Source organism: Ranitomeya variabilis, chromosome 8 (genome assembly GCF_051348905.1).
Source record: "Ranitomeya variabilis isolate aRanVar5 chromosome 8, aRanVar5.hap1, whole genome shotgun sequence".
NCBI lineage: Eukaryota > Metazoa > Chordata > Amphibia > Anura > Dendrobatidae > Ranitomeya > Ranitomeya variabilis.
In genome coordinates, this window is record NC_135239.1 from 204025681 (window position 1) to 204051795 (window position 26115).

Sequence of the window (26115 nt, forward strand, 5' to 3'; positions counted from 1 at the left end):
CGTGGTCCGGACACAGTAATGGGCCCCACTGGTCCGGACACAGTAATGGGCCCCACTGGTCCGGACACAGTAATGGGCCCCACAGGTCCGGACACAGTAATGGGCCCCACTGGTCCGGACACAGTAATGGGCCCCAGTCGTCCACAACTTACCCCAAACCATGTCAGTTACAACCACGGGATTCACTGCGGCCAGGTAGACCTCGTGTCAATAACTGGTGCCAACATTAAAATTCTGTGCCCATAAAAAGTCACCAGTGTTGAAGATCCGGGTCAGTGCACATTCTGCACCAGATCTCCGGGTGAGCGCCACTTTAATCATGACTGCGATGCGGCAGGATCTAGTGGTAGAGCAGGGAGACAATCTCCGTCATGTAGGCTGCCGCCAGCTGTGGGGTACAGCGCCCAAGTCATCAGCTTCCCGGAGCAGGCGCTGCAAGGACATCACTGTGCCAGCTCGATCTTTGTGCACAGGGGGCATTATATGTTTTAAGGGGCACTCAGGGGTCTTTACTTGTTCAATGGGGTACTCAGGGGGCATTACTTGTTTTATGAGGGCGCTCAGGGGGTGTTATTTGTTTTAGGAGGGAATTTATGGGACATTATTTGTTTAATGGCGGTACTCAGGGGGTGTTATTTGTTTTGTGGGGGCACTCAGGGGGCATTATTTGTTTTATGGGATCACTATTTGTGCTAGGAAGGCACTCAGGGGGTGTTACTTGTTTTATGGGGTCATTCAGGGGGTGTTATTTGTTTTATGAGGGCACTCAGGGGGCATTATTTCTGGGTTAGGGGACACAATATTTGCCTTGCTCCAGCCCCTCGCTGCACCACTGCCCTATATATCGCCCACCAGGTGGCGCCGCTATGATCTGACTTAGCGCCACATTGCTGCCATTGATAATACTGTTTGGTTAGAATAAAATGGAGACTTTGGATTTCAGTTAGAATTGAATGAATGGGATTTATCAGGAAAAAAAATCCCCCTTTACAAGTTCTTGATCTTGAGAGTAGCTGCTAATCCAGCTGCAAACCGCAGAGAACTGCGCCAACCCCAGCCCCGAGCACCCGCATTACAGCAGCAGTGTTCTACCATTAGTCTCTAGTTACAAAGAATCATTTTTCTTTCTAAATAATTCCATATGAGCCAAGGACGGAGACTAATAAATTACCATTTCCCGTCATTATTATTTTACCACTATTATTATTATTATCAATAACCAGGGAAAAATGTAATTTATTTTCCCATATCCAGGAAAGTGACTCACGGCAAGTCTGAAGGGTAACGGCGCTTAGGTATTATTTATGTTGCTTGGAATTAAATATGAGAAGTGTATATGGCACCGTGCGAGTGAAGCAGACCACATTTCCTCTGAGCACCTTCCTGGAAGAAATACAAACATTCACCCTTAAAGGCAATATCCACCCTTAAACTTCATGCCTAAAAAAGCAGAGCTCCAAATCCCCAGCATAGATGTAGAACTAAATGAATACATTTTCTATTCTTGCAACCACCACTAGAGGGAGCTCTCTGCATACTGATAATACACTGAACTCAATAATAACTGTATGCAGTGAGCTCCCCCTAGTGGTAGCTGCTAGGAAATATTTTTCCTTCCTGTCCGCTGGCCAGGTCTCCGCTGTATCTGACATCATTCTGACACTTTTTGTTGTTGGTGGCACTTTCTTCGGTGTTGTAATGTAACACTTCAGCACTATTTCTTCCATGAAGATCATCTGGGGTCTGAAGGCGAAAGAAAGAAGAAAATGTTTCAGCCATCTGTAATGACATCATCATTTCTGTCAGTGAGCGAAGAATGGCCGCCGAGAACTGTGCGGAGAAAAAAGAGAAGAAGAAGAGTTGGTGCCACAAAACAATGAGAGGAACCAAGAAAGAGAATTCTCCTTTGAATTGTTTTATGCTGCATAAAATTCAGTATTATCTATCTATCATCTATCTATCATCTATCTATCTATCTATCTATCTATCTATCTATCTATCTATCTATCTATCTATCTATCATCTATCTATCTATCTATCTATCTATCATCTATCTATCTGTCTATCATCTATCTATCTATCTATCTATCTATCTATCTATCTATCATCTATCTATCATCTATCTATCTATCTATCTATCATCTATCTATCATCTATCTATCATCTATCTATCTATCTATCTATCTATCTATCTATCTATCTATCATCTATCTATCTATCTATCTATCTATCTATCTATCTATTATCTATCTGTCTATCTATCTATCTATCATCTATCTATCATCTATCATCTATCTATCTATCTATCTATCTATCTATCTATCTATCATCTATCTATCATCTATCTATCTATCTATCTATCTATCTATCTATCTATCTATCATCTATCTATCTATCTATCTATCTATCATCTATCTATCTATCTATCTATCTATCTATTATCTATCTATCTATCTATCATCTGTTGCAACACTCATTTATTGCTGCTCTTGCATTTTGCACTGTTGGTGTTTTGCTGCCCTCTTCTGGCCACTTGTAATATTGTGATTGAAGCTATTTTTTATTTCTTTGTACTTACAAGTGCTTCTCACAAAATTAGAATATCATCAAAAAGTGAATTTATTTCAGTTCTTCTATGCAAAAAGTGAATCTCCTATATTCTATAGAGTCATTACACACAGAGTGATATATTTCACGTGTTTATTTCTGTTAATGTTGATGATTATGGCTTACAGCCAATGAAAGCCCAAAAGTCATTATCTCAGTAAATTAGAATACTTAACAAAAATCACCTGTAAATGCTTCCTAAGCGTTTATAAAGGTCCTTAGTCTGTTTCAGTAGCTCCACAATCATGGGGAAGACTGCTGACTGACAGATGTCCAGAAGGCGTCACTGACACACTCCACAAGGAGGGGAAGCCACAAAAGGTCATTGCTAAAGAAGCCGGCTGTTCACACAGTGCTGGATCCAAGCAGATTAATGGAAAGTGGAGTGGAAGGAAAAAGTGTGGTAGAAAAAGGTGCACAAGCAACCGGGATAACCGCAGCCTGGAAAGGATTGTTAATAAATGGCCATTCAGAAATCTGGGGGACATTGACAAGGAGAGGACTGCTGCTGGGGTCATTGCTTCACCACACACCGAGGTATCCAGGACATGGGCTACAAGTGTCACATTCCTTGTGTCAGCCACTCATGGCCAATAGACAACGCCAGAAGCGTCTTACCTGGGCCAAAGAGAAAAAGAACCGGACTGTTGTCAGGGGTCCAAGGTGATGTGTTCAGATGAAAGTAAATGTTGTATTTCATTTGGAAATCAAGGTCCCAGAGTCTGGAGGAAGAGTGGAGAGGCCACAATCCAAGCTGCTGGAGGTCTGGTGTGAAGTCTCCACAATCAGTGATGGTTCGGGGAGCCATGTCATCTGCTGGTGTAGGTCCACTGTGTTTTATCAACACCAAAGTCGGCGCAGCCGTCTACCGGGACATTTTAGAGCACTTCATGCTTCCCTCTGCCGACAAGCTTTTTGGAGATGGAAATGTCATTCTCCAGCAGGACTTGGCCCATGGCCACACTGCCAAAAGTACCAATACCTGGTGTAAAAATAAACAGTATCACTGGGCTTGATTGGCAGCAAACTCGCCTGACCTTAACCCCATAGAGAATCCTATGGAGTATTGTCAAGAGGAAGATGAGACACCAGACCCAACAATGCAGACGAGCTGAAGGCTGCTATCAAAGCAACCTGGGCTTCCATAACCCCTCAGCAGTGCCACAGGCTGATCGTCTCCATGCCACGCCGCATTGATGCAGTAATTGATGCAAAAGGAGCCGCGACCAAGTATTGAGGGCATTTACTGAACATACATTTCAGGAGGCCAACATTTCAGATTTTAAAATCAATTTTTCAAGCTGGTGTTATAAAGTATTCTAATTTACTGAGATAATGACTTTTGGGTTTTCATTGGCTGTAAGCCATAATCATCAACATTAACAGAAATACACACGTGAAATAGATCACTCTGTGTGTAATGACTCTATATAATTTATGAGTTTCACTTTTTATATTGAACTGAAATAAATTCACTTTTTGATGATATTCTAATTTTGTGAGAAGCGCCTTTATATTATTGGGACAGGATATATTAGGAGGGGCGTCACACATGGCTGTATATTTTATTAATCCTTATTACAAATCTATAGCGGCTATACTACGTTTGATATCTTGCTGCCCTCTATATCCATCTGTAACACTGTTATCTTGTCTATAATTTCTGCAAGTCATTTATGTATATTTTGTTATGAATTTGACCCATTAGTGTTCACACACCATTATGTTCCCCTCCGGTGATGTAGCTTTTTCTTCTCCATCCTTAGATAGTGGTATAAATTATTTAATTATGTTTGTATTTCTATGTAATAACTCTGCTCTGCCGATCCCTTTAAGTGTGGATAAGGAGTATGAGAAGGCACATAAACGTCATGATGAATTTCTGTAATATTTTCTTGTGTTCTTCCTGGCCACAACCACTCATTTTCAAAGTTATTTTAAGTGATCGGGTCATTGTCCTGAGTTCTGTTTGCTTGTGTGTAACCACGATTTCAGAGTTGATGCATATATATATATATATATAATCTTGCTGCTACAAAGACTACAGAGATCATCATCCTCGCTGTCGTTGGAGAAACACTGGTAAACATAGGGTTAAACCATAACGTTATTTACTATGGGGCACATTATACTATGTGGAGGACTATGGGGCACATTATACTATATAGAGGACTATGGGGAGTGCATTAAACTATATGGAGGACTATGGGGCACATTATACTATATGGAGGACTATGAGGAACATTATACTATGTGGAGGACTATGGGGCACATTATACTATATGGAGGACTATGGGGTGTATTATATTATATGGAGGACTATGGGGCACATTATACTATTTGGAGGACTATGAGGCACATTATACTATGTAGAGGATTATGGAGTGTATTATAATATATGGAGTACTATGTGATGTATTATACTGTATGGAGGTCTATGTGGCGCATTATATTATATGGAGGACTGTGAGGTGTGCATTATACTATATGGAGGACTATGAGGCACATTATACTATATGGAGGACTATGAGGCACATTATACTATATGGAGGACTATGGAGTGTATTGTGTCATATGGAGGACTATGGGGCACCTTATACTATATGGAGGACTATGGGGTGCATTATACTATATGGAGGATTATGGGGTGCATTATACTACATGGAGGACTATGATGCACACTATACTATATGGAGGACTATGGGGTGCATTATTCTATATGGAGGACTATGGGGTGTATTACACTAAACAAGCAAAGTTCTGCCTATTCATCAAGTCATTGGATTGTTTATGCCAGAACATAATTCCTTGTTCTCAGCAGCACATGTAAGCTGCAGATATGCTGCTAATAACATGATACTGTATGGCGCCAGAGTGATCTATTAGTGATCATTATGTGCCCGTCTTTCTTCCTCAGCCGGTGTATAGAGGCCGGGAAACAAGCGCCGAACTGTTTCATTATTGCCGATCGCACTCGTTTTGCGGTCTGAACTCAGCGCATGTTAATATGATGGAGCAATATGTCAGCATTTGGGGCCCCGCTTTACACTGTTGCCCAGGGCCCCACTTTGTCTCCTCCGGACAGAGGAGCTGTAATTGCCTAGATCCCGGCAGAGGACATCGCAGCGGTTAATAGATTTGGAATGAGGACAGAAAAGCGATTTCTGGATGCAGAGAAATTCCCTAGAAGAACTGTAACCTCCGGCTGCTTTATATCAGACGTGCAGGGAGCGGGATCTGCAGTCAGGATGGATTTCTCAGCGACTCTTCTGTTCTGGACTTTCCTTCATTGTGAGTATAAAGTTCAGATCTTTTATATTTTCATATATCTGACATGTGTGATGACTTTTTCAGCCATTTTATTTCTTTTATGTATCCAGAAAGAACAAAGCAAATTTGCAATTAGTGCATCATAAAAAAACTACTACCGTTTTGTGCACGCAGCACCTATGCAGATCTATGTGTATCTAAGGTTATGAACTACAAGCAATCATTGTGGAACCTAATGCTGCGGTCGGTCTCCCTTCTACCAGACCAGAAAGGAGTCGAGGAGCCGCCCCCTCGTGTCGCTGCCCCCTCTGCATTAACTATGGCTATTACCCTGCTGGTAAATATTTGGGTGCTATAGGTGTCATGTGTTTCCTTATGTCTGCAGGTGTCACCCCAGCGTCAGTTCCTCAATCTGAGAAATGCAGTTCAATACCAGGTATAGTGTACAATGTTTACTACCTGCATTGTTTATCCTCCATTGAACACGTTCTTAGAATTGATGGAAAAGTGAAAATTGATGAAATTCTTGTTGCCTCCGTCCACCACTAGGGGGAGCTTACAGCATGTGGGTCTGATATTGAGTTTACATTCTCCATTTGTATGCCGTTAGCTCTTATGCTCCCCCTAGTGGAGTCTCGAGGCGGACAGAAATCATTCGAATGGAAAAACTTAGCTTCAAAACATGCAATGTAATAATCCTATCCAAACATAATACCACATAGTGCATAATAGCAATACACAGTATATAAAATGCACAATAGTGCTATATAATACAGAGTATAATAGTGTCATACAGTACATACAGAGCATAATAGTGCCATACAGTGTATACAGAGAATAATAGTGACAGATAATATATACACTGCATAATAGTGCTGTACATTATATACACCGCATAATAGTGTCATACAGTATATACAGTGCATAATAGTGCTATACAGTATACACAGAGCATAATAGTGCCACACAGAATATTTACATAGCATAATAGTGCCATACAGTATATACAGAGCATAATAGTGCCATACAGTATATACAGAGCATAATAGTGCCATACAGTATATACAGAGCATAATAGTGCTATACAGTATATACAGAGCATAATAGTGCTATACAGTATATGCAGAGCATAATAGTGCTACACAGTATACACAGATCATAATAGTGCTATACAGTATATACAGAGCATAACAGTGCCATACAGTATATACAGAGCATAATAGTGCCATACAGTATATACAGAGCATAATAGTGCTATACAGTATATACAGAGCATAATAGTGCTATACAGTATATACAGAGCATAATAGTGCTATACAGTATATACAGAGTATAATAGTGCTATATAGTATATACAGAGCATAATAGTGCTATACAGTATATACAGAGCATAATAGTACCATACAGTATATACAGAGCATAATAGTACTATACAGTATATACAGAGAATAATAGTACCATACAGTATATACAGAGCATAATAGTGCTATACAGTATATACAGAGTATAATAGTGCTATACAGTGTATACAGAGCATAATGGTGCTATACAGTATATACAGAGCATAATAGTGCTATACAGTATATACAGAGCATAATAGTGCTATACAGTATATACAGAGCATAATAGTGCTATACAGTATATACAGAGTATAATAGTGCTATACAGTGTATACAGAGCATAATGGTGCTATACAGTATATACAGAGCATAATAGTGCTATACAGTATATACAGAGCATAATAGTGCTATACAGTATATACAGAGCATAATAGTACCATACAGTATATACAGAGCATGATAGTGCTATACAGTATATACAGCGCATAATAGTGCCATACAGTATATACAGAGCATAATAGTGCTACACAGTATACACAGAGCATAATAGTGCCATACAGTATATACAGAGCATAATAGTACCATACAGTATATACAGAGCATAATAGTGCTATACAGTATATACAGAGCATAATAGTGCCATACAGTATATACAGAGCATAATAGTGCTACACAGTATACACAGAGCATTATAGTGCCATACAGTATATACAGAGCATAATAGTGCCATACAGTATATACAGAGCATAATATTGCTATACAGTATATACAGAGCATAATAGTGCTAAACAGTATATACAGAGCATAATAGTGCCATACAGTATATACAGAGCATAATTGTGCTACTCAGTATATACAGAGCATAATAGTGCTAAACAGTATATACAGAGCATAATAGTGAATACACGGACATCAGGCACTATGTAAGTAGTCAAATGCTCACTTCAGCTGACTGGTAATTGAGCCTAATAGTGCTAATTTTTATGGGGTAGTGAATTTGTGCTATACACATGCTTTTACAGCAGTGATTACTTTAGTGGGACTCCAGTATCATAGCACCTGCATTTACCAAAGGGTTTTGACTAGGAAATACCGCCCTGTTTTAAGTGCTTAGCTGGATGGGCAGGTCCTTTTTAGTGAGCTCATGATTTTTTTTTTAGTGTGTCATTTCTGATATTCCTTGTTATTTCTGTTCCTTTACATTGGAGGTTTTTTCTTCTCTAATAGTGCCATACAGTATATACAGAGCATAATAGTGCCATACAGTATATACAGAGCATAATACTGCTATACAGTATATACAGAGCATAATAGTGCCATACAGTATATACAGAGCATAATAGTGCTACACAGTATATACAGAGCATAATACTGCTATACAGTATATACAGAGCATATTAGTGCCATACAGTATAAACAGAGCATAATAGTGCCATACAGTATATACAGAGCATAATAGTGCTAAACAGTATATACAGAGCATAATAGTGCCATACAGTATATACAGAGTATAATAGTGCCATACAGTATATACAGAGCATAATAGTGCTACACAGTATATACAGAGCATAATAGTGCTACACAGTATATACAGAGCATAATAGTGCTAAACAGTATATACAGAGCATAATAGTGCTATACAGTATATACAGAGCATAATAGTGCTATACAGTATAAACACTGCATAGTGTCATACAGTATATAGAGTATAACAGTGCCATACAGTATATACAGTGCATAATATTTTTATACAGTATACACAGAGCATAATAGTGCCATACAGTATAAACAGAGCATAATAGTGCCATACAGTATATACAGAGCATAATAGTGCTAAACAGTATATACAGAGCATAATAGTGCCATACAGTATATACAGAGCATAATAGTGCTATACAGTATAAACACTGCATAGTGTCATACAGTATATAGAGTATAACAGTGCCATACAGTATATACAGTGCATAATATTTTTATACAGTATACACAGAGCATAATAGTGCCATACAGAAATTTTACATAGCATAATAGTGCTCTACAGTATATACAGAGCATAATAGTGCCATACAGTATATAGAGAGCATAATAGTGCTATACAGTATATACAGAGCATAATAGTGCCATACCGAATATTTACATAGTCAGAGAGACGCTTCCCCCAGTAGCTCATACTCAGACCTGGTATTCTCTGAAGGAAAGACCCATTCTCATTCTTGAGGACCATTAGTGTCTCTTACAGTCACTTGTGATCAGCCACTGACCAGACCTTTCTTGTCTTCTAAATTCATTCACTAATTCTATATATTACACTACATTTTTGTTCCTTTTCCACCAGGACAGATACAAAGAAAATTTATAACCACCTTCATGCAGAACATTCTCGTAAACTCAGACACAAGTTTCCAGCTGTATCTTGTGACCTTTGATAAAGCGGCTACAGTCACGGTGGCGGTGTCCCAGCCGTTCTTCAGCAAGATGGTGCATGTTCCCCAGAACAGTAGTAGCCTGGTGACCCTGGATCACACGTATATGATCACAGGACAAGGTATCTCTTCCAAGGTTGTAATGGTGATGTCCAATGTGGCCATATCTGTTTTTGCCTTCAACACAAACAAGGTCTCCTCTGACGCCATGACCTGTCTACCACAAGAAGACCTTGGTGTGGAGTATTATATCGTTACTCCAGGGGGAGGAATAGGTGGGCAAGTGTCTGGAACCAGAAAACAATTTGCAGTAGCCAATGGGTTTGAACCTGAAGTCCAGGTGGACATTACAGTCTCAGGATCCATCACATATAATGGGATTTCCTACAAAACTGGAGATTCGTTCACATTGTCACTGGGGAACCAACAAGTCATTCAGTTTCAAAGCTCTGATGACCTCACGAGAACCAAAGTCTCATCTTCAGCCCCGGTGGCCGTGTTTGTCGGACACTCCTGTTATAAGGGAAGTGATTCGGCTTGTGATGTCCTCATGGATCAGCTCCATCCTGTGAAGAACTGGGGGAACGTCTTTGCTGTGTTCCCATTCTTCACTCACACTCAGGATGTCATCACTATAGTTGCGGGAAGTCCGGATACCTGTGTGACTATTGATAGCCCAAGAGGTGTCACGAAACATAGTCTACAAGAAGGTGCCCATGTCCGAATCCCTGTAGACAAAATCCTCCTCATCAATGCCACCAAACCTGCGATGGTCTCATATTTACTCCATGAATCTAGTTCACCTGGGTTACAATATTCGTATGATCCATTTCTTACCACCGTCCCACCATCATTACTGGGAAGAAGATATTACCAGTTTGTCACACGGTCTTCCTACGACAACTTCCTCCTCATCGTTTCTCAAGTGTCTTCAGACTCGGAGTTCTACCTGGATGGAAAACGACTAAGTTCTTACCCAACGACCAAGAAACAATTCAATGGGTTTATAGGTCGGCAAGTCACATTGGGTAAAACTGACGGTCAGCATGAGATCTACCACCAGACCTCCACATTCACACTTTATGTTTATGGGACTGGATCTACTGTCTCTTATGGATATTCGGTGGGTCATGGAAGACCATGTGCAGGTGAGGAGTTAGGATACACTACAGAAACAGAGGAGGATGGGTAGAGGTGTTCAAACCCATAATGGGTGGCTTCATTTCAGTTCAGTCAACTTTTATTCCCATTATTATACATTCACCACATCATTAGCAAAAAGGAAAGATTTTTTATTAAATGACCCAACTTTTGCCCAAGCTTATGAATCCGGACCTCAGTGGTGCATATTGAGGACAAGGAAGCCCATAGCAAAGTTAAAAAAAAACAGGCCCCTTTACAGCAGCTGCTTGACACTATCACCCTTGAAACCTTGGTGATCCTACACTAATAGTTTCCTTTTACTTAGTTTGGAAAAATTGTGTTGATCACATTGCTTTCCAGGTTTTCAGTGTCCATCAAAATGGGGACAAGGCCAAGATAAAACGAGGTCCCCACAGTCCATGAGCCCCATACTCGTCACACATGGCACACGCTACCTCTCCCATTGCTTTTACTTCTTAGAAGTTTTGGTAAAAATATTAAGCACCTAATTTACCATCATTAACTCTTTGTTCTTTTATTAGATCCACATGTTCTACAACCAATGCAAGAGGCGGGATGTGGACTCCATTGTCTCCCGCATGGCGCCCAGTACACGTTACCCTTCAGCTTGGTGTCGGAAGCCTCCTTAGATGTTGCAGATATCCACCTTGAAGATCCTCTCTGCCTGGCAGAACGGGAAGGAAATAATATTCTTATTAAAATACCGTTCAGCGGTTGTGGATCTAAAGTTCTGGTGAAGAGCTCTGCTAAATGGGAAACATATTGAAGGCAATGATCCTGGAAATGGCAAAAAAAAAAAAATGTTTTATAAGCAACTGTCACCAGGGGGTAACAAAAATGATAGATCTCCAGAGCAAAACTCCGAATGGTGCCCAATGAACTCTCTGCCAAATGTAGTGTATTTTAATTTAGGCTTTTACTCCCCTCAATTTCAGAGTTTGGATTTAAAAAAAAACAGCTGTAAATAATAACATGCAGTGAGCGCCCCCTAGTGGGAGCTGGGGTATGCTGCTGTGGCTGTAATGGTAAGCAAAGGAGAAATCTGTGCTGAGGAGGACCCCTCACCAGAGAATGGGGGGCAAGAGGGAAAAGGGAGTAAGAGGCATGGAGAAGTATAGAGCAAGAAATGAGGAAAGGTAAGAGAGCAGACAAGAAAAAGCTATAGGAAGGAGGAAGGGAAGGAAGGAGGGAAGGAAGGAAGGAGGGAAGGAAGGAAGGAAAGAGGAAGGGAAGGAAGGAGGGAAGGAAGGAAGGAAGGATGGAAAGAAGGAAGGAGGGAAGGAACGAAGGAGGGAGGGAAGGAAGTAGGGAGAGTGGGAGGGAAGGAAGGAAGGAGGGAAGGAAGGTAGTGAGGAAGGAGGGAGGGAAGGAAGGAGGGAAGGAAGTAGGGAGAGTGGGAGGGAAGGAAGGTAGTGAGGAGGGAGGGAAGGAGGGAAGGAAGGAAGGAGGGAGAGAGGGAGGGAAGGAAGGAGAGAGGGAGGGAAGGAAGAAAGGAGGTGAAGGAAGGGAGGGAGGGAGAGAGATGGAAGGAAGGAAAGAAAGAAGGAGGGAGTGAGGGAAAGAAGGAAGGAGGGAAGGAAGAAAGGAGGAAAGAAGGGCAGGAAGGAAGGCAGGAATGAAGGGAAAAATAAATAAAGAGACAAAAGAGAAAGAAAGATAAAGAAAGCGAGAGATAGAGATGGAAAAGAGTAAAATAAAATTGAGAGTGTTGAAAGAAAACATGAGAGAAGAAAAAATAAAAATGGAGAAAGGAAGTAAGAGATAAAGAAAGAAAGGATGGAAAAAAAGAAGGAAAGAATAAATAAATGAAGAGTGTGCAAGAGGAAAAAAGAAGGAATGTGAGAAAGAATGAAAGAAAGAAAGGATGGAAAAAAGACAATAATGGAGAGAGTTGAAGAAAAAAATGAAAGAATGAAAGAAAGATAAAAAGAAGGAAAAACAAATAAATGGAGAGAGTGCAAGGGAAAAAAGAAAGAATGTGAGAAAGAAAAAAGGAAAGCTCAAAATGTGAAGCAGAAAATTGAGAGTGAGAAAAGAGAAAACATCAGACAGGAAATAAATAAAAAGAGAAAGAAAAAAAAGATAAAGTAGAAAATAAAATAAATAAATAATTGGAGACAGAACAAGAGATAGTAATAAAAAGAAAGATTATATAGAAAATGAGAGAACTATAGATATTGAGCTTGAGAAAGATAAATAAAAGAAAGTGAAGAACAGAGGAGACAAAAAGTGAGAGGGAGAAAGAGAAAGAAACAGTTTAAAGAAAAATAGAACAATAAAGCTTCAGCAAGAGACAGAGATAAATGTGGAGAAAGAGAGAAAATGTCAGTAAGAAAGGAAACAGCAGGAGAGACTGAGCCGAGGAGAAAGCAGGAGATGTATGTGGTGAGCGGATTCCATGATCCACTGTCTGTAACCTTCACGTATTTTCTTCTTCAGTCCGAGGATGGGAGAACGTTCTACGCCAACACCATCTACGGGACTGTCCCTGACACAGACGTCCATCGTATCGAGATCCCAGTGAAGTGTGAAATGGAGAGTAATAAGTCTCTGGAACTGGTGATAAAACCTCAAGTGAAGAATGTGATCTGTAAAGGTTATTACAACGTGTCCATGAGACTCTACCAGAGCGAGGGCTTCACTGACCCCATCACCCTTTATCCTCATGAGGTGGATCTGCACAGCAACCTACATGTGGAGCTCGTGGTGGAGTCAGTGGATGAGGAGCTGCGGATATTCACAGAATCCCTCACTGCTTCCCCGTCATTAGAGGACACAAATCAGAGATACAACATCATCCACCATGGGTGAGAGCCAAAAGAATCACTGTCCCTCACACACAGACGTACCTGGCTGTCCCTGATGTGGTACTTCTCTTTCCTCCGAGTCGCCCACCTGGGCCGTGGGGTACTCGGTACTGGGTCCGGTCTGCTCGGAGGGGATGTCACGGTGGCTGCGACCCGGTCCGTGGCCCTGCACACCCAATTAAAGGGGAAAGGTCTTTTAAGGGGAATTATGGATAAAGTCTATTGTTCGTGACGCCACCTGTGGTTCTCGGTCAATTGGGACCGACGCTGCTTAAAGGGGTCCTCTGGGGTTTGGTTGTTGCAGCTAGATGATAACGCTTCCCACAGGTGAAGCGGGGTCCCCAGGGCTCCCAAGGTGTGTGGCAAGGATGGTGTATGCCGACGAATAAGTGGAGGACCCAGAGTTGTAAAGTCTATACCTGGTTTACTGGTGGTAGTAGTCCACATTCCAGGGTACCAGGTACAGGTGTCCTGTGGTCCAGCCGGCTCAGAGGCAATGGGAGAATCTACTTCCCAGTTGAGGTCCGTGAGCCTTTCCTCCTGTTTTATGAGGTCCCTCCTGCCTGAAGCTTCCTAACAAGGTCCTCATTCTTTCCCCCTGTCCTGGGACAGATACCTGCATGACGGGCAGCTTGAGCCATTTTACAGGGACTGTATCATGCCCTGGGCTCTTCAGGTGCTGCTGCGTCTCAGGTGTGGTGCGGGCCAATTACATACAGTTCTTGGCCCTCCGGTTCTGCTCTGTGTCTTAGAGTCCCACAAAAGCCTCGGGCTCCCGGTACCCGGCCTCCGTGCTTTGGCTCTGAGGGTTCCCTGTCACAGTTCCCCTCTGAGCCCCTTTTCCTCTCCTTTGCTCCTCCCCCTGTAGCTCCACCACATACAACCCTTTGAGTTCTCTCACTCCTTCCAGATGCTGCAGCTCCCTCGTGGCTGCTCGGCCTCTCTGTCTGCTCTCAGTTCCAGACTTCCTTCTCCTTCAGTGTCTCTCCCAGACTGTCCTCTCTCCTTGGTCTCCCTTGACCAAATGCCTTGCTCCTCCTCCAGGTCAGGATACATATAGCTGAGGGAAGCTCCCCTGAATCCGGGTCCTGAGCTCCCCCTCCTGGCCTGGATTTGGAATGTGTTGCATGCGTGTGCTTACCTGGTAAAGAGAATTCCATTGCCTCCAAGCATGATATTGCCCTCCCCGAAGGGAAGGCAACATCACTGTAACAACCGGTTACCTGGGGTGTTACACTCCCATCCGCCATGTTGGGGGACACTCTCTTCACTTACACCATTGAGGTTCTTTCCCCCTTCTGCTATGGCGTCTCTCTAACCAGTATAACCTATATCTTGCTCCTGGGGAAGAACACATCAGTGCATAATGAAGTGTCTCACATGCCCCTAATTAGTTCCTTGGGATGGCACGCCAATTGGCAAGTGTTACGCTCTCCTTCACTTGGTGGCTTACAGTTATGGCTTCTTGTTTCTATCTTCAATCTCCTTCTGTGCTCAAACAAAACACTGTCCCAACATTAAGAAAAATGGGGAGACAAACTAATATTATATCTTCACCCTCAATGACTTGTCGTCTAACACAGCAGCTCAGTGTGCTAACTATTTAGGCCCTGCATTCATCGCCACAGACATCCCTCCCAATACTCAGTGGCCTGCCTGTCTGGGCTCGATAGATATGGGGCATTTCTCCTATATCATGTATTAAGGCTCAGAAGAATGGCGGCCAGTGGCTGAATCCACACAGAAGCTAATTACAAAAAATCGGCAATTTGGCGAAGGCAGATTGTTGTAAAATTTGAGCAGAGACCAATTCCAGTTGAATTGAATCACTCATCTCTAGTAATAGACGTAAGATAGAAACTAAATATGGCCAATAATACAATAATACAGTCTTTGTTCTGTCCTCAGATGCCGCCAGGACTCCACCTTACAGGATCACCCGGTGACAGACCGGCGCCGGCAGCGCTTAACTTTCCATGTGGTTAAGTTTGATCATTTCCATGAAGTCTACCTGAGCGCTAATGTGATCATCTGTCACAACTCCACCTCCCCGAATCGCTGCACTCAGGGCTGTATCACCCCAAGACTGAGACGGGACGTCCGCACCTCGGGGGAAGAACTGGACACCGCCAGATTATCGGAGGGCCCCATTGTGTTTAGGGCTAGTAAGTAGTCGCCGTACTTTATATGTAAAGGATGGTGATGAGTTGTCTTTACACCCATGGTCGTCTTCATCTTATCACAGACAGGCACAGTGATATCCTGGCACCAGTGCTGGTCGCCATCATGGGTATCATGGTGCTTCTGGCAGCACTGGCCCTGGTCATTCAGAAAGAATATTACCGGAAAAAGATGGCGGCTATCCAACAAAGCGGCAATAATTGTTCCTAAAAGAGTCATCTATATACTGGGACATTTGATAAAGTTGTTCTGGGACCTGGGTCTATGGAAGGAAGGTTGTTAAAATGTTATCAATCTATTTACTGTATCTATTATCTATCTATTATCTATCATCTATTATCTATTTATCTATCTATTATCAATCTATCTATCTTTCTATTATCTATCTATTATCTATCTATCTATCTATTATCTATCTATATATTGTCTATCTATCTATCTATCTATCTATCTATCTATCTATCTATCTATCTATCTATTATCTATCTACAGCTCTGGTAAAAATTAAGAGACCACTGCAACATCTTCATTTTGTCTGATTTTTCTCTTTATAGGTATATTTTTGAGTAAAATGTAAATTGTTCTTTTATTCTATAAACTTCTGACATGTCTCCGTATTTCTAAGCAATAAATTTGTATTTTTTTCTGACAAAGAAAAATGGTCACATTTAAAAATAAATATAAAGATAAATATAGATATTATCTATCTATCTATCTATCTATCTATCTATCTATCTATCTATCTATCTATTATCTATCTATCTATCATCTATGTATTACCTATCGATCTATTATCTATCTATTATCTATCTATCTGTTGTCTATCATCTATTGTCTATTATCTATCTATTATCTATCTATCATCTATCTATTATCTATCTATCTATCTATTATCTATCTATTATCTATCTATCTATCTATGTATGTATTATCTATCTATCTATATCTATCTATTATCTATCTATTATCTATCTATCTATATATCTATCTATCATCTATCTATTATCTATCTATTATCTATCTATCATATATCTATTATCTATCTATCTATCTATCTATCTATCTATCTATCTATCTATCATCTATCTATTATCTATCTATCTATCATCTATGTATTACCTATCGATCTATTATCTATCTATTATCTATCTATCTGTTGTCTATCATCTATTGTCTATTATCTATCTATTATCTATCTATCATCTATCTATTATCTATCTATCTATCTATCATCTATCTATTATCTATCTATCTATCTATGTATGTATTATCTATCTATCTATATCTATCTATTATCTATCTATTATCTATCTATCTATATATCTATCTATCATCTATCTATTATCTATCTATTATCTATCTATCATATATCTATTATCTATCTATCTATCTATCTATCTATCTATCTATCTATCATCTATCTATTATCTATCTATCTATTAACTATCTATTATCTATCTATCTATCTATCTATCTATCTATCTATCTATCTATCTATCTATCTATGTATTATCTATCTATTAACTATCTATTAACTATCTATCTATTATCTATCTATCTATCTATGTATTATCTATCTATGTATTATCTATCTATCTATCTATCTATCTATCTATCTATCTATCTATCTATCTATCTATCGACGTATCGGCTCATACTGAGACTTTCTCAAGCATCTGTAACTATGGAAACACCTAGTTCTGCTTAAGAGCTCTATACACAAATCTGTAGGAGTTTTTTTTTAATCAATACTACATGTTTGTTTTATGGCATCTGTTACTTTGAATGCGCCTGAATGAAGCTGCAGATGCTTTTAGCCCAATTACTTTATTTCAGATCCATAAACCATATCCGTGTGACCAGATAGCAACTTATTGTATAAAATATTAGAAAACAGCTATCCGAAAGAATAGAAAGCAAAAATAAAAGTTAGTTATCATTTTCCATGTTTTGTAGCAGGGTGTAGTCCCGTCTCCTGTAGTGATGCTTCTGTAGAACCAGTCCAAGTACCGACAAGAGACCCAAGACCCCGATCACCACCGCAAGTGCCGACACCGGGACTGTACGAGGAATCTGGGGCTGATCTACAGGAAAGAGACACAAGGTGTTAAACAATTAGAAAAATGTAGCTGCTTTATTCCAAAAACAGCGCCACCCCTGTCTTCAGGCTGTATGTGGTATTGCAGTATAGTACTTAATCGCCACAGATAGAGGAAATGCATTTATTATAATAATGCATGTATCTATGTAAAGTGAGGACTAAATTAGTGCTACTTGTAAAGGGGGCTTTTAGTGGCATTGCTATTGTAGCACACATCTGGCACTGGCGGCGATACCTGCCACTGTTTAATGGTGTCACTTATAGGGATTTCTACCCCTTTACGGGGCCCTCTGCTGGAAATTTTCTGGAACTGTTTATAGGGGCACTTTGGCATTATTTTAGGGTGGTATTTCCTTGGCACTGTTTATAGGGGCACTTTTTCGGCATTGTTTTTAGGGGTACTATGTGGCACTGTTTATGGGTAATATGTAAACAATATTTCTGAGGATATCCTCCAAGCATTGTATATGGAGTGCTTGGCTAGCATTGTGAAAGACTATGAGTAGGTACTGTCTATGGGGGCATTCTGTTCACAATGATTATGGGGGCATTTATAATGGCAAACACTAGTGCCACTGATGTGGCTGGTAACATTTTGGCTGCTATTATTGAGGTGTGGCTAGTACTTGTGTGCAAGGTTCATGAAGGAGTAGAATTTCCTAAAAAGTAAGGAACATAGGTGTACTGTATGTCACCGTGATCTTCTCACCCGATGAGACCCTGATGGGCCCCTGGGATAACCTGGCCGATCTGAGTTGCACTCTCGAGCTGCGGGTGTCTCGTCTGTGTCTCGGGGTGAGGCAGCCTTGGGTGCAGCGGTTCGGGACGGTTCCATTGTGACAGATGATGACGTTACAGGACAGATAAACTTCTGGAAAGTTGTCAAACTTGAATACATGAACACTGAAGCGCTGCAGCCGCTGATCCGGGACCAGATGGTTCTGTAGAGTCGAGTCCTGGGAGCAGCTGAAATAGAAGAAACCAGGATTGTACTAAGATTGTAAAAAATAACAGAAGAGCATGAAAGTATTACAGAAGAATATTTATTTATATGGTTATCCTTGACTTTAATGGAAAGTGCGCCCCTAGTGGTTACTTCAGATAGCAAACATGTTATGAAACGGAAGTGCTGAGCTACCACCGTCTATACAGGTGAGACACTCTGCTGGCACTATTTATTGGTGGCACTCACCGTTACCATTCTTTACATACCTACAGGGTCAGACTGGCCGTCTGGCAATTCTGGCAAATGCCAGAAGGGCCTGTCTGGTTATGGGCTGCCTTATCTGCTACGATGCCAGGGCTGAATTTCAGTCCCAGTCCATCCCTGAATACCGCCAATACCTGGCAAGTGGCAGATGAATCAAAACAGGTCTCTCACCTTCCGAAGCAGAAGGGAGAGGCTTTGGATAATCGGTTCAGTGGGTACACATTGCTGGGACTGGTCTTCATGGGGAGCACTCTGCTGGTTTTGCTTTTCGAGACACTCTGTTTTCTAGGGGCATTTAACTGGTCTTTACTGGGAGCCCTCTGCCGGTATTGTTATAGGACCCCCAGTTATGTTACTTACCCCTGTTGGATGAGATTGTACATCTGCTCGGATTCCCCCAGTGACGGAGAAGATTTGCATTTCTCTACAAGTATCTGGAGATGTTCATCTTCCGACTCCACCCTGAACTCCACGTGGAGGCTGCCATGAATGTCCACCTCGTAGGGATACGTAGTCACCAGGTCAGTGAAGTTATCTGCTTGGTAAAGTCTCAGTGATACGTTATAATGTCCAAAAGAGACGACGTCGGTGACTTTAGGTTGGAAACTGAAGTCGAGAGTCTCGTTGGCCTGCATTTCACACCTCACCGGGATCTCAATGCGATGGACGCCGGTCCCGGGGACCGTCCCATAGATCGTGTTGATATAATAGGTTTTATCATCTTCATTCTATGGAAACATCAAAATTTACAATGTAATAACTGTAATAACCCCGGTCTCTTCACAGTTGAACTTTACAGTCCCTGGATGTGTCCAGTGTTAGGCATCCATGGACGTCATGAATAGGATCAATCATGTTGTTGGTTGTAAGAGGGTCAGAAAAGTCTGTCCTTCACCCTCTTACAAGTGACTGTCCTCCATCTAGTCCAGTAGTAGATAAACTAATAAAGATATTTTACAAACAGATTTTGCATAAGATTTCTAAATTTGGAAAACGCACCAGAACACTGGACCCGCATCTGCTGAATGGTATCTTGATGAGGTAGTGATCCTTCTCCTCTTCGGCTCGGCACAGAGGGTCCTTCAGATGAATATCAAGTACATCCAGGTGAGCTCCCGATACCAGGCTGTATGGTAAGATGTACTCTGCGGCATCCGGGAGGCAACGCATCGAACTTTCCGGTTCCTGCGGTGATTCTGAAATAAGTACAAAACATAAACACATATAAAAGCCTCACAAAGCCTAAAAATTGGTGGTGAATATACGAGTAGTCCATAATCCTCTGAGTCACCTGCTCAACAGCTGTCGTAGTTTAGGGGGGTTGTTGTTGTAAAACTCATGTTCAGATACTTTTATTAGTTAATAAGGGGGTCCCTAATTTAAGACTCACAACTTGGTCCCAATATATCCATGTACTTTAACAGTCCACTGGTTTTAATGGAGAATGTGCAGTACTTCATTTCTCCTGCGGTGGTGCTGCTCCAAAACTGATCACTTTTTACCAGATTCCCTCACAGATTACTGCTGATCGCTGGTGATTGTGATCGGCTTATTGTCAGAGATATTTTTTTTACGAAAAGGATTGTGGTAGATATAAACCACTTTTTCTTGGGTATACTGGAGGTTTCCACTTGTCGGTAGTGGGAACAGAGTAAAGATGGATTCATACATTTATATAACATCTTGGTTTAATATTACGTCTTATATTCCAAACGTTTGTAGATCTAAAGAACATGAGTGTGATCATTTGAAGAATTTCATTTTAAAAAAACACGGGTTTGGAGAATTGTTACAGGAGTCTAGAAGGAGTCGAAATATCTGGAAAACTCTGAAACCATAGTTTAGATTTTTGCTATGGGGTCCTTTGTCTTCTATAGTGTGTATGTCACTGTCTACTCATTGCAACTAAACCATGTGACCATTACCTATGATATATGTCGTGTCAATTCAGGCTGTGTGGATTGTCTCTCACCTGGATATGGTCCACTCTCACCCATTGAATATCCATAGGAGACACTACGTTCAGTACCAAACACATAAAGTGTGAATGTGGAGGTCTCATGGTAGATCTCATGATGTCCCTCAGTCTTCCCCAATGTGACTTGCCATCCTATGAAACCATTGAATTCTTTCCTGGTCGTTGAGTAAGAACTTAGTGGTTTTCCATCCAGATAGAACTCCGAGTCTGAAGACACTTGAGAAACGATGAGGATGAAGTTGTCGTAGGAAGACTGAGTCGCAAACCTGTAATATCTTCTTCCCAGTAATGATGGTGGGACGGTGGTAAGAAATGGATCATACGTATATAGTATCCCAGGTGAACTAGATTCCTGGAATATATATGAGACCATCACAGGTTTGGTGGCATTGATGAGGAGGATTTTGTGTACAGGGATTCGGACATAGGCACCTTCTTGTAGACTATGATTGGTGGCACCTCCTGGGCTATCAATAGTCACACGGGTATCAGGACTTGCCCCAACTATAGTGATGACATCCTGAGTGTGGGTGAAGAATGGGAACACCGCAAAGACATTCCCCCAGTTCTTCACAGGATGAAGCTGATCCATGAGGGTGTCACAAGCAGAGGTACTTCCCTTATAACAGGAATGTCCGGCAAACACGGCCACTGGGGCTGAAGAAAAAATTTTGGTTCCAGTGAGGTCATCAGAGCTTTGAAACTGAATGACTTCTTGATTTCCCAGTGAAAATGTGAACGAATCTCCAGTTTTGTAGGAAATCCCATTATATGTGATGGATCCTGAGACTGTAACGTTCACTTGAACTTGTTGTTCAAATCCATTGGCCACCACAAATTGTCCCCTAGCTGATGATGACTGCTCATATTCTCCCTCACCAGGAGTAACGATATAATACTCCTCACCCAGGTCTTCTTGCGGTAGACAGGTCATTGCATCAGAGGTGACCGAGTGGGTGTTGAATCCAAATACAGATATGGCCACATCGGATGTCACCATTATGACCTTGGAAGTGATGCCCTGTCCTGGGATCATAAACGTGTAGTCCAGGGTCACCAGGCTACTACTGTTCTGAGGGACGTGAACCGTCTTATTGAAGAATGGCTGAGGCACCGTGACCATGACCGTAGCGGCTTCATCACAGGTCACAAGATACAGCTGGAAACTTGTTCCTGAGTTTCTGTTGATGTTTTCCATGAAAGCCGTCACAAATGTTGTTTTGATCTCTCCTGGTGGAAGAAAAAAAAGGAAAACATCTGGTAATACAGTTGTAAACTATGGCATCCCTGAATTGTCCCTTTGTAAAGGAGAGGGGAAGATGGCTGATACCCCCTGAGGATTACTATTGCTGTGATGTGTGATACTAAAACATTGTTTTTTATGTGATGTTTGATGCAACTGTGTAATTTATTATTATGCCCTGCAAATGTGATAATATCGGGAACAACAGAAAGTAACATTGCGGTCCCTGGGTAAAGAGGGGAAAAGCAGACAGGCAAGCTCATCTTCCATGATACAGAGGGAGCCGTAGGTCGGCGAGGTATAACTGTGGGTTAGTGGGGACCCTGAGACAGCGAAAGAGACGATGGGGACAGAGGCTATGTGTAGGCCGAACATAGAAACATCACTGAGGAGATACTAGGCCGGAGCATGGATACTGCACCAAACTGAGCTGTAGATGGACGGAGAGCAAGCTAGAAATGGTAGTCCCCATTCAAGTGTGCTATAAAAATGATATGCTTCTCATACGATATGTGCCGCCATCTGCAACCACAACACATGGACCTCAGTGCAATGCAGATGTGATTAACAAGTTTTATACCTGCTACCTATTGTATCAATGTGTTCTATATATCAGTTCCACTAGTAAACATCAGTAAACATAGTAAACATATTATAATAAACATCAATAAACATCAGGAAACATAGTAAAGATATTTATAATAAACATAGTAAACATCACTTCCACTAGTAAACTAAAGTGTATTTTTATATACCAATGTGGCTCCTTAATTAAAATTCAGGGTTTTTGTTTGATTTGTCATCCAGCAACATGTGTTCATGGGAAAAGTCCTTATAAAGAGACATTATCTTGCACTCACACCCAGGGAGCCGGTTCACTAGTATCTAGGGTCACAGCAGACCACCTTAGTTCCTTTGACCCTTATACAGTAGTTACAGTTGTATAATATTTCTATTCTTTGAAGTGACAATGAAACCCTCGTGACGGACGCATTAAATATAATTCCTTGCTATCTGTAGCTGCTGCTAGTGGAAGATTAGGCGCATGTTACATACTTTGGTATCATAGAGTTTAATGCATAGAATGCAGTATAGTATGCAGTAGGCTCCTGAGCGCCTTCTAGTGGTGGCAGCAGGAAGACAATATTGTAATATTTCACTGTAGACTCTATGGGAATTGGATCTCTGTTTTAGTAAAAGAAAAGCCACTGTCAAGACAAATAAAGCAAATTATGTCAACATAATTTTTGGACCAAAAATTATATTAAAAGTTAGTGACTTAGAAAAGATTTTCTGGTTTTATACAAATAAAGTTTGATCATTAGTTGAATGTTTCTTACATACAAGTGATGCAATTTGGTGGAATTCCCCTTTAATGACAATTTTTTATAGAGAACAAATATATGTAAAATACACACGCTACCTGGTTTTAAAAAGCAATTCTCGGATTCTGGGGTGATATCTGTAGACAGAACAGAAATAAAAGTTTCAGGTCAGACATATCTGTAATATTCTAAGATGCGTTTATCCAGTGAAATTTTATTGCAATAATTAAAATTATCAGTGAAACAATTAGAAATGGACTAATTGATTCTATTTTAATCAATTTCATGTCCAATTTTATCACATTTGCAGATGCGAGCGACTAAAAACAATTTGCAATTTGATTGCCCCAAAAAAATAGCCGAAGACATTTTACAGAAATATAGAGGGAAAAAGTGCTAAAACATTGGAAAAATACTCCAGAAACTAATGTGTTATACTTCAGCAGCAGTAAAGACGATGAGAGTAGTAGTCTGTGAATAAGGGAAGAGTCAAATGGCTGTATAACTCAGACGAGGATCGCAATGCAACGCTTGGACTGGCAGTCGGCTCTCCCAACCTGAGTGTGACAGCATATATTTCTATGCAGCTGTCACGCTTTGGTAAGGAGAGCCGACAACCAGTCCGATCATTGTATTGCGATCCTTGTCTGAGTTATACAGCCGTCTGACTTCCCTAGTGCAAAAATTGGATTGATAAGGGGAGAGAAAAAGACCCCAAGCAGTGCCAGACTCAATGTGATTGATTAGTGACACGGCGTCGCTGGCATCTGTCTTTTTGCATTTGAATTACAATTACACACTTTTTTTTATTAATTCTTAATGCACTGGAAAGCCTCAACTACCCAGCGCAATATTTTTTTTTACAGGAAAGATAGTCTAAAATCAGTGCCAGTCAGAGATGGTGCTTTTGGCTCAATGTGGGACAATGTTTGGACAGCGGTTTTTAATTTAAAAAAGTATGAAAGTCTACCGTTTACCGTTTGTTTATACGGTGAGGTCACTTTGACATTACTAAGGCTGTGTTTACATTAAGAAAAGTCTTGAAAATGGTTTGGATACGGTTTTTGAAGACCTCGAGGAGTCACATACGTCTTTTCAGGGCAGTTGGTAGTTTGGCAATATTAGCAATTTGTGACTAATTGATTTGTTGTAAATCAAATTTTTGGGACAATTTTGCCGAAGCTGGAAAATGTGAATTTAAAAAGAATCGGTGAGGTCATGACAATGGCACATTACTATTGTCCTGAGTGATTGGCTGCAGTGGTCATGTGCTGTAGTTGTGATGTCAAGGCTGCAGTAATAACACCACACACTATTTTTTTAAGACCATTTGGTGGTAATACATTGGATATTACTGATATGCAATTAGATGTAATTACTGATTATGGAATCATTTGGGTGGCCCAGAGGGACCAGGCTACTGCTGTCCTTCTCAATGCCCAACTTCTAGAAGGTTCTTGACTCTTGCACTGTGACGGCGTCAGTAGCTTCCTTATCATAGGTGACCAGATACAGCTGGAAGGTTGTAGAAGAAGAGAAGCTTTGCATAAATTAATTAAGACCTTATGGTAGAAATGCGTTGTTTTTGCTGAATCTGCTGTTCTCTCTATATTTGGGTTCTTGAAATAAACTTGACGATTTTAGTCCACTTACGGAGTGCGGGATATCCTTTCACCTTTACAGAAAGGTCTAACCCTCTATTCACTTCTATTGGTCTATTGGAAAGTGCGTGTGACCACTGCACCTATGGACAGAAAATGGAGTGATAGTCATGGATGCTCACCATCGCTCCATTTACACATGTGACATGGCACCCATTACCCATTATCATGTGAGTCCCAGCGGTGGGACCCCCAATGATCATACATTTAACTTCCTAGTTCATGCTCTTTTACAATCTGCTTGGATCTGCTGCTCTAACAAGAATCCAGAGTCGGAAACTATTTACAAAACATCCCCTGTCTGAGGATGATGGAGGGTAGTAGAGAAGCTCACACAGGGAGAGTGTTTGCACATAGTTTTTGATTCTTGCCAGGGCAGCAGTTCAAAGGAGCTTGTAAAAGAGTATGAACCAGGCAGTTAAAACAGTAGAGTTTTTTGAGAGAAGGAAAGAAAATACGGTATTGCAGTATATTACAAAGACTTAAAAAATTTGCAAAGCTGATCAATAATTATTCTACCTACTCTTTAATTTAAGAAGTTTCAAGAGGCTCTATCATGGATGTCACATGAAAGCATAAATAGAAGAAAGTGGATCTGCCTTTGTGAAACCCGAGGAAGCCTAATCCTGCAGCGACATTTAAGGGGAAAAAGTACTGGTGAACTGCTGCTGCAAAATCCCAACTCCCAGCATATCCACGCAGCTTGTAAGGCTGTACTGGGAGTTGTGGTTTCGCACCAATTCCAGAGCCACAGTTTGGAAACTAAGCAATAACAAAAAAAAACCTTAGCATAGGCTTTACCAGT

General features: G+C 40.9%; 2 protein-coding genes across 2 annotated transcripts in view; one reads left to right on the plus strand and one right to left on the minus strand.

Annotated features, from left to right (window-relative positions):
- The first annotated feature begins 5843 nt into the window (after positions 1–5843).
- On the plus strand, positions 5844–16002 carry LOC143788850 (IgGFc-binding protein-like). Its single transcript, XM_077278763.1, has 7 exons — positions 5844–5898; positions 6263–6313; positions 9553–10788; positions 11326–11537; positions 13244–13611; positions 15520–15776; positions 15857–16002. The coding sequence occupies exons 1-7, from the start codon at positions 5856–5858 to the stop codon at positions 16000–16002; spliced, it is 2313 nt and encodes a 770-aa protein (XP_077134878.1). The 5' UTR covers positions 5844–5855.
- A 1605-nt stretch (positions 16003–17607) lies between these two features.
- LOC143788851 (uncharacterized) overlaps positions 17608–26115 on the minus strand; it is a 29974-nt gene continuing 21466 nt past the window's right edge. The window contains exons 7-13 of the mRNA XM_077278764.1: positions 25303–25393; positions 23748–23786; positions 21076–22311; positions 20103–20299; positions 19464–19831; positions 18603–18859; positions 17608–17876 (exon numbers count right to left, since the gene is read on the minus strand). Of these exons, the coding sequence (XP_077134879.1) occupies positions 17722–17876; positions 18603–18859; positions 19464–19831; positions 20103–20299; positions 21076–22311; positions 23748–23786; positions 25303–25393 (2343 nt within the window). The 3' untranslated portion in view covers positions 17608–17721. The remainder of the gene's footprint in view (positions 17877–18602; positions 18860–19463; positions 19832–20102; positions 20300–21075; positions 22312–23747; positions 23787–25302; positions 25394–26115) is intronic.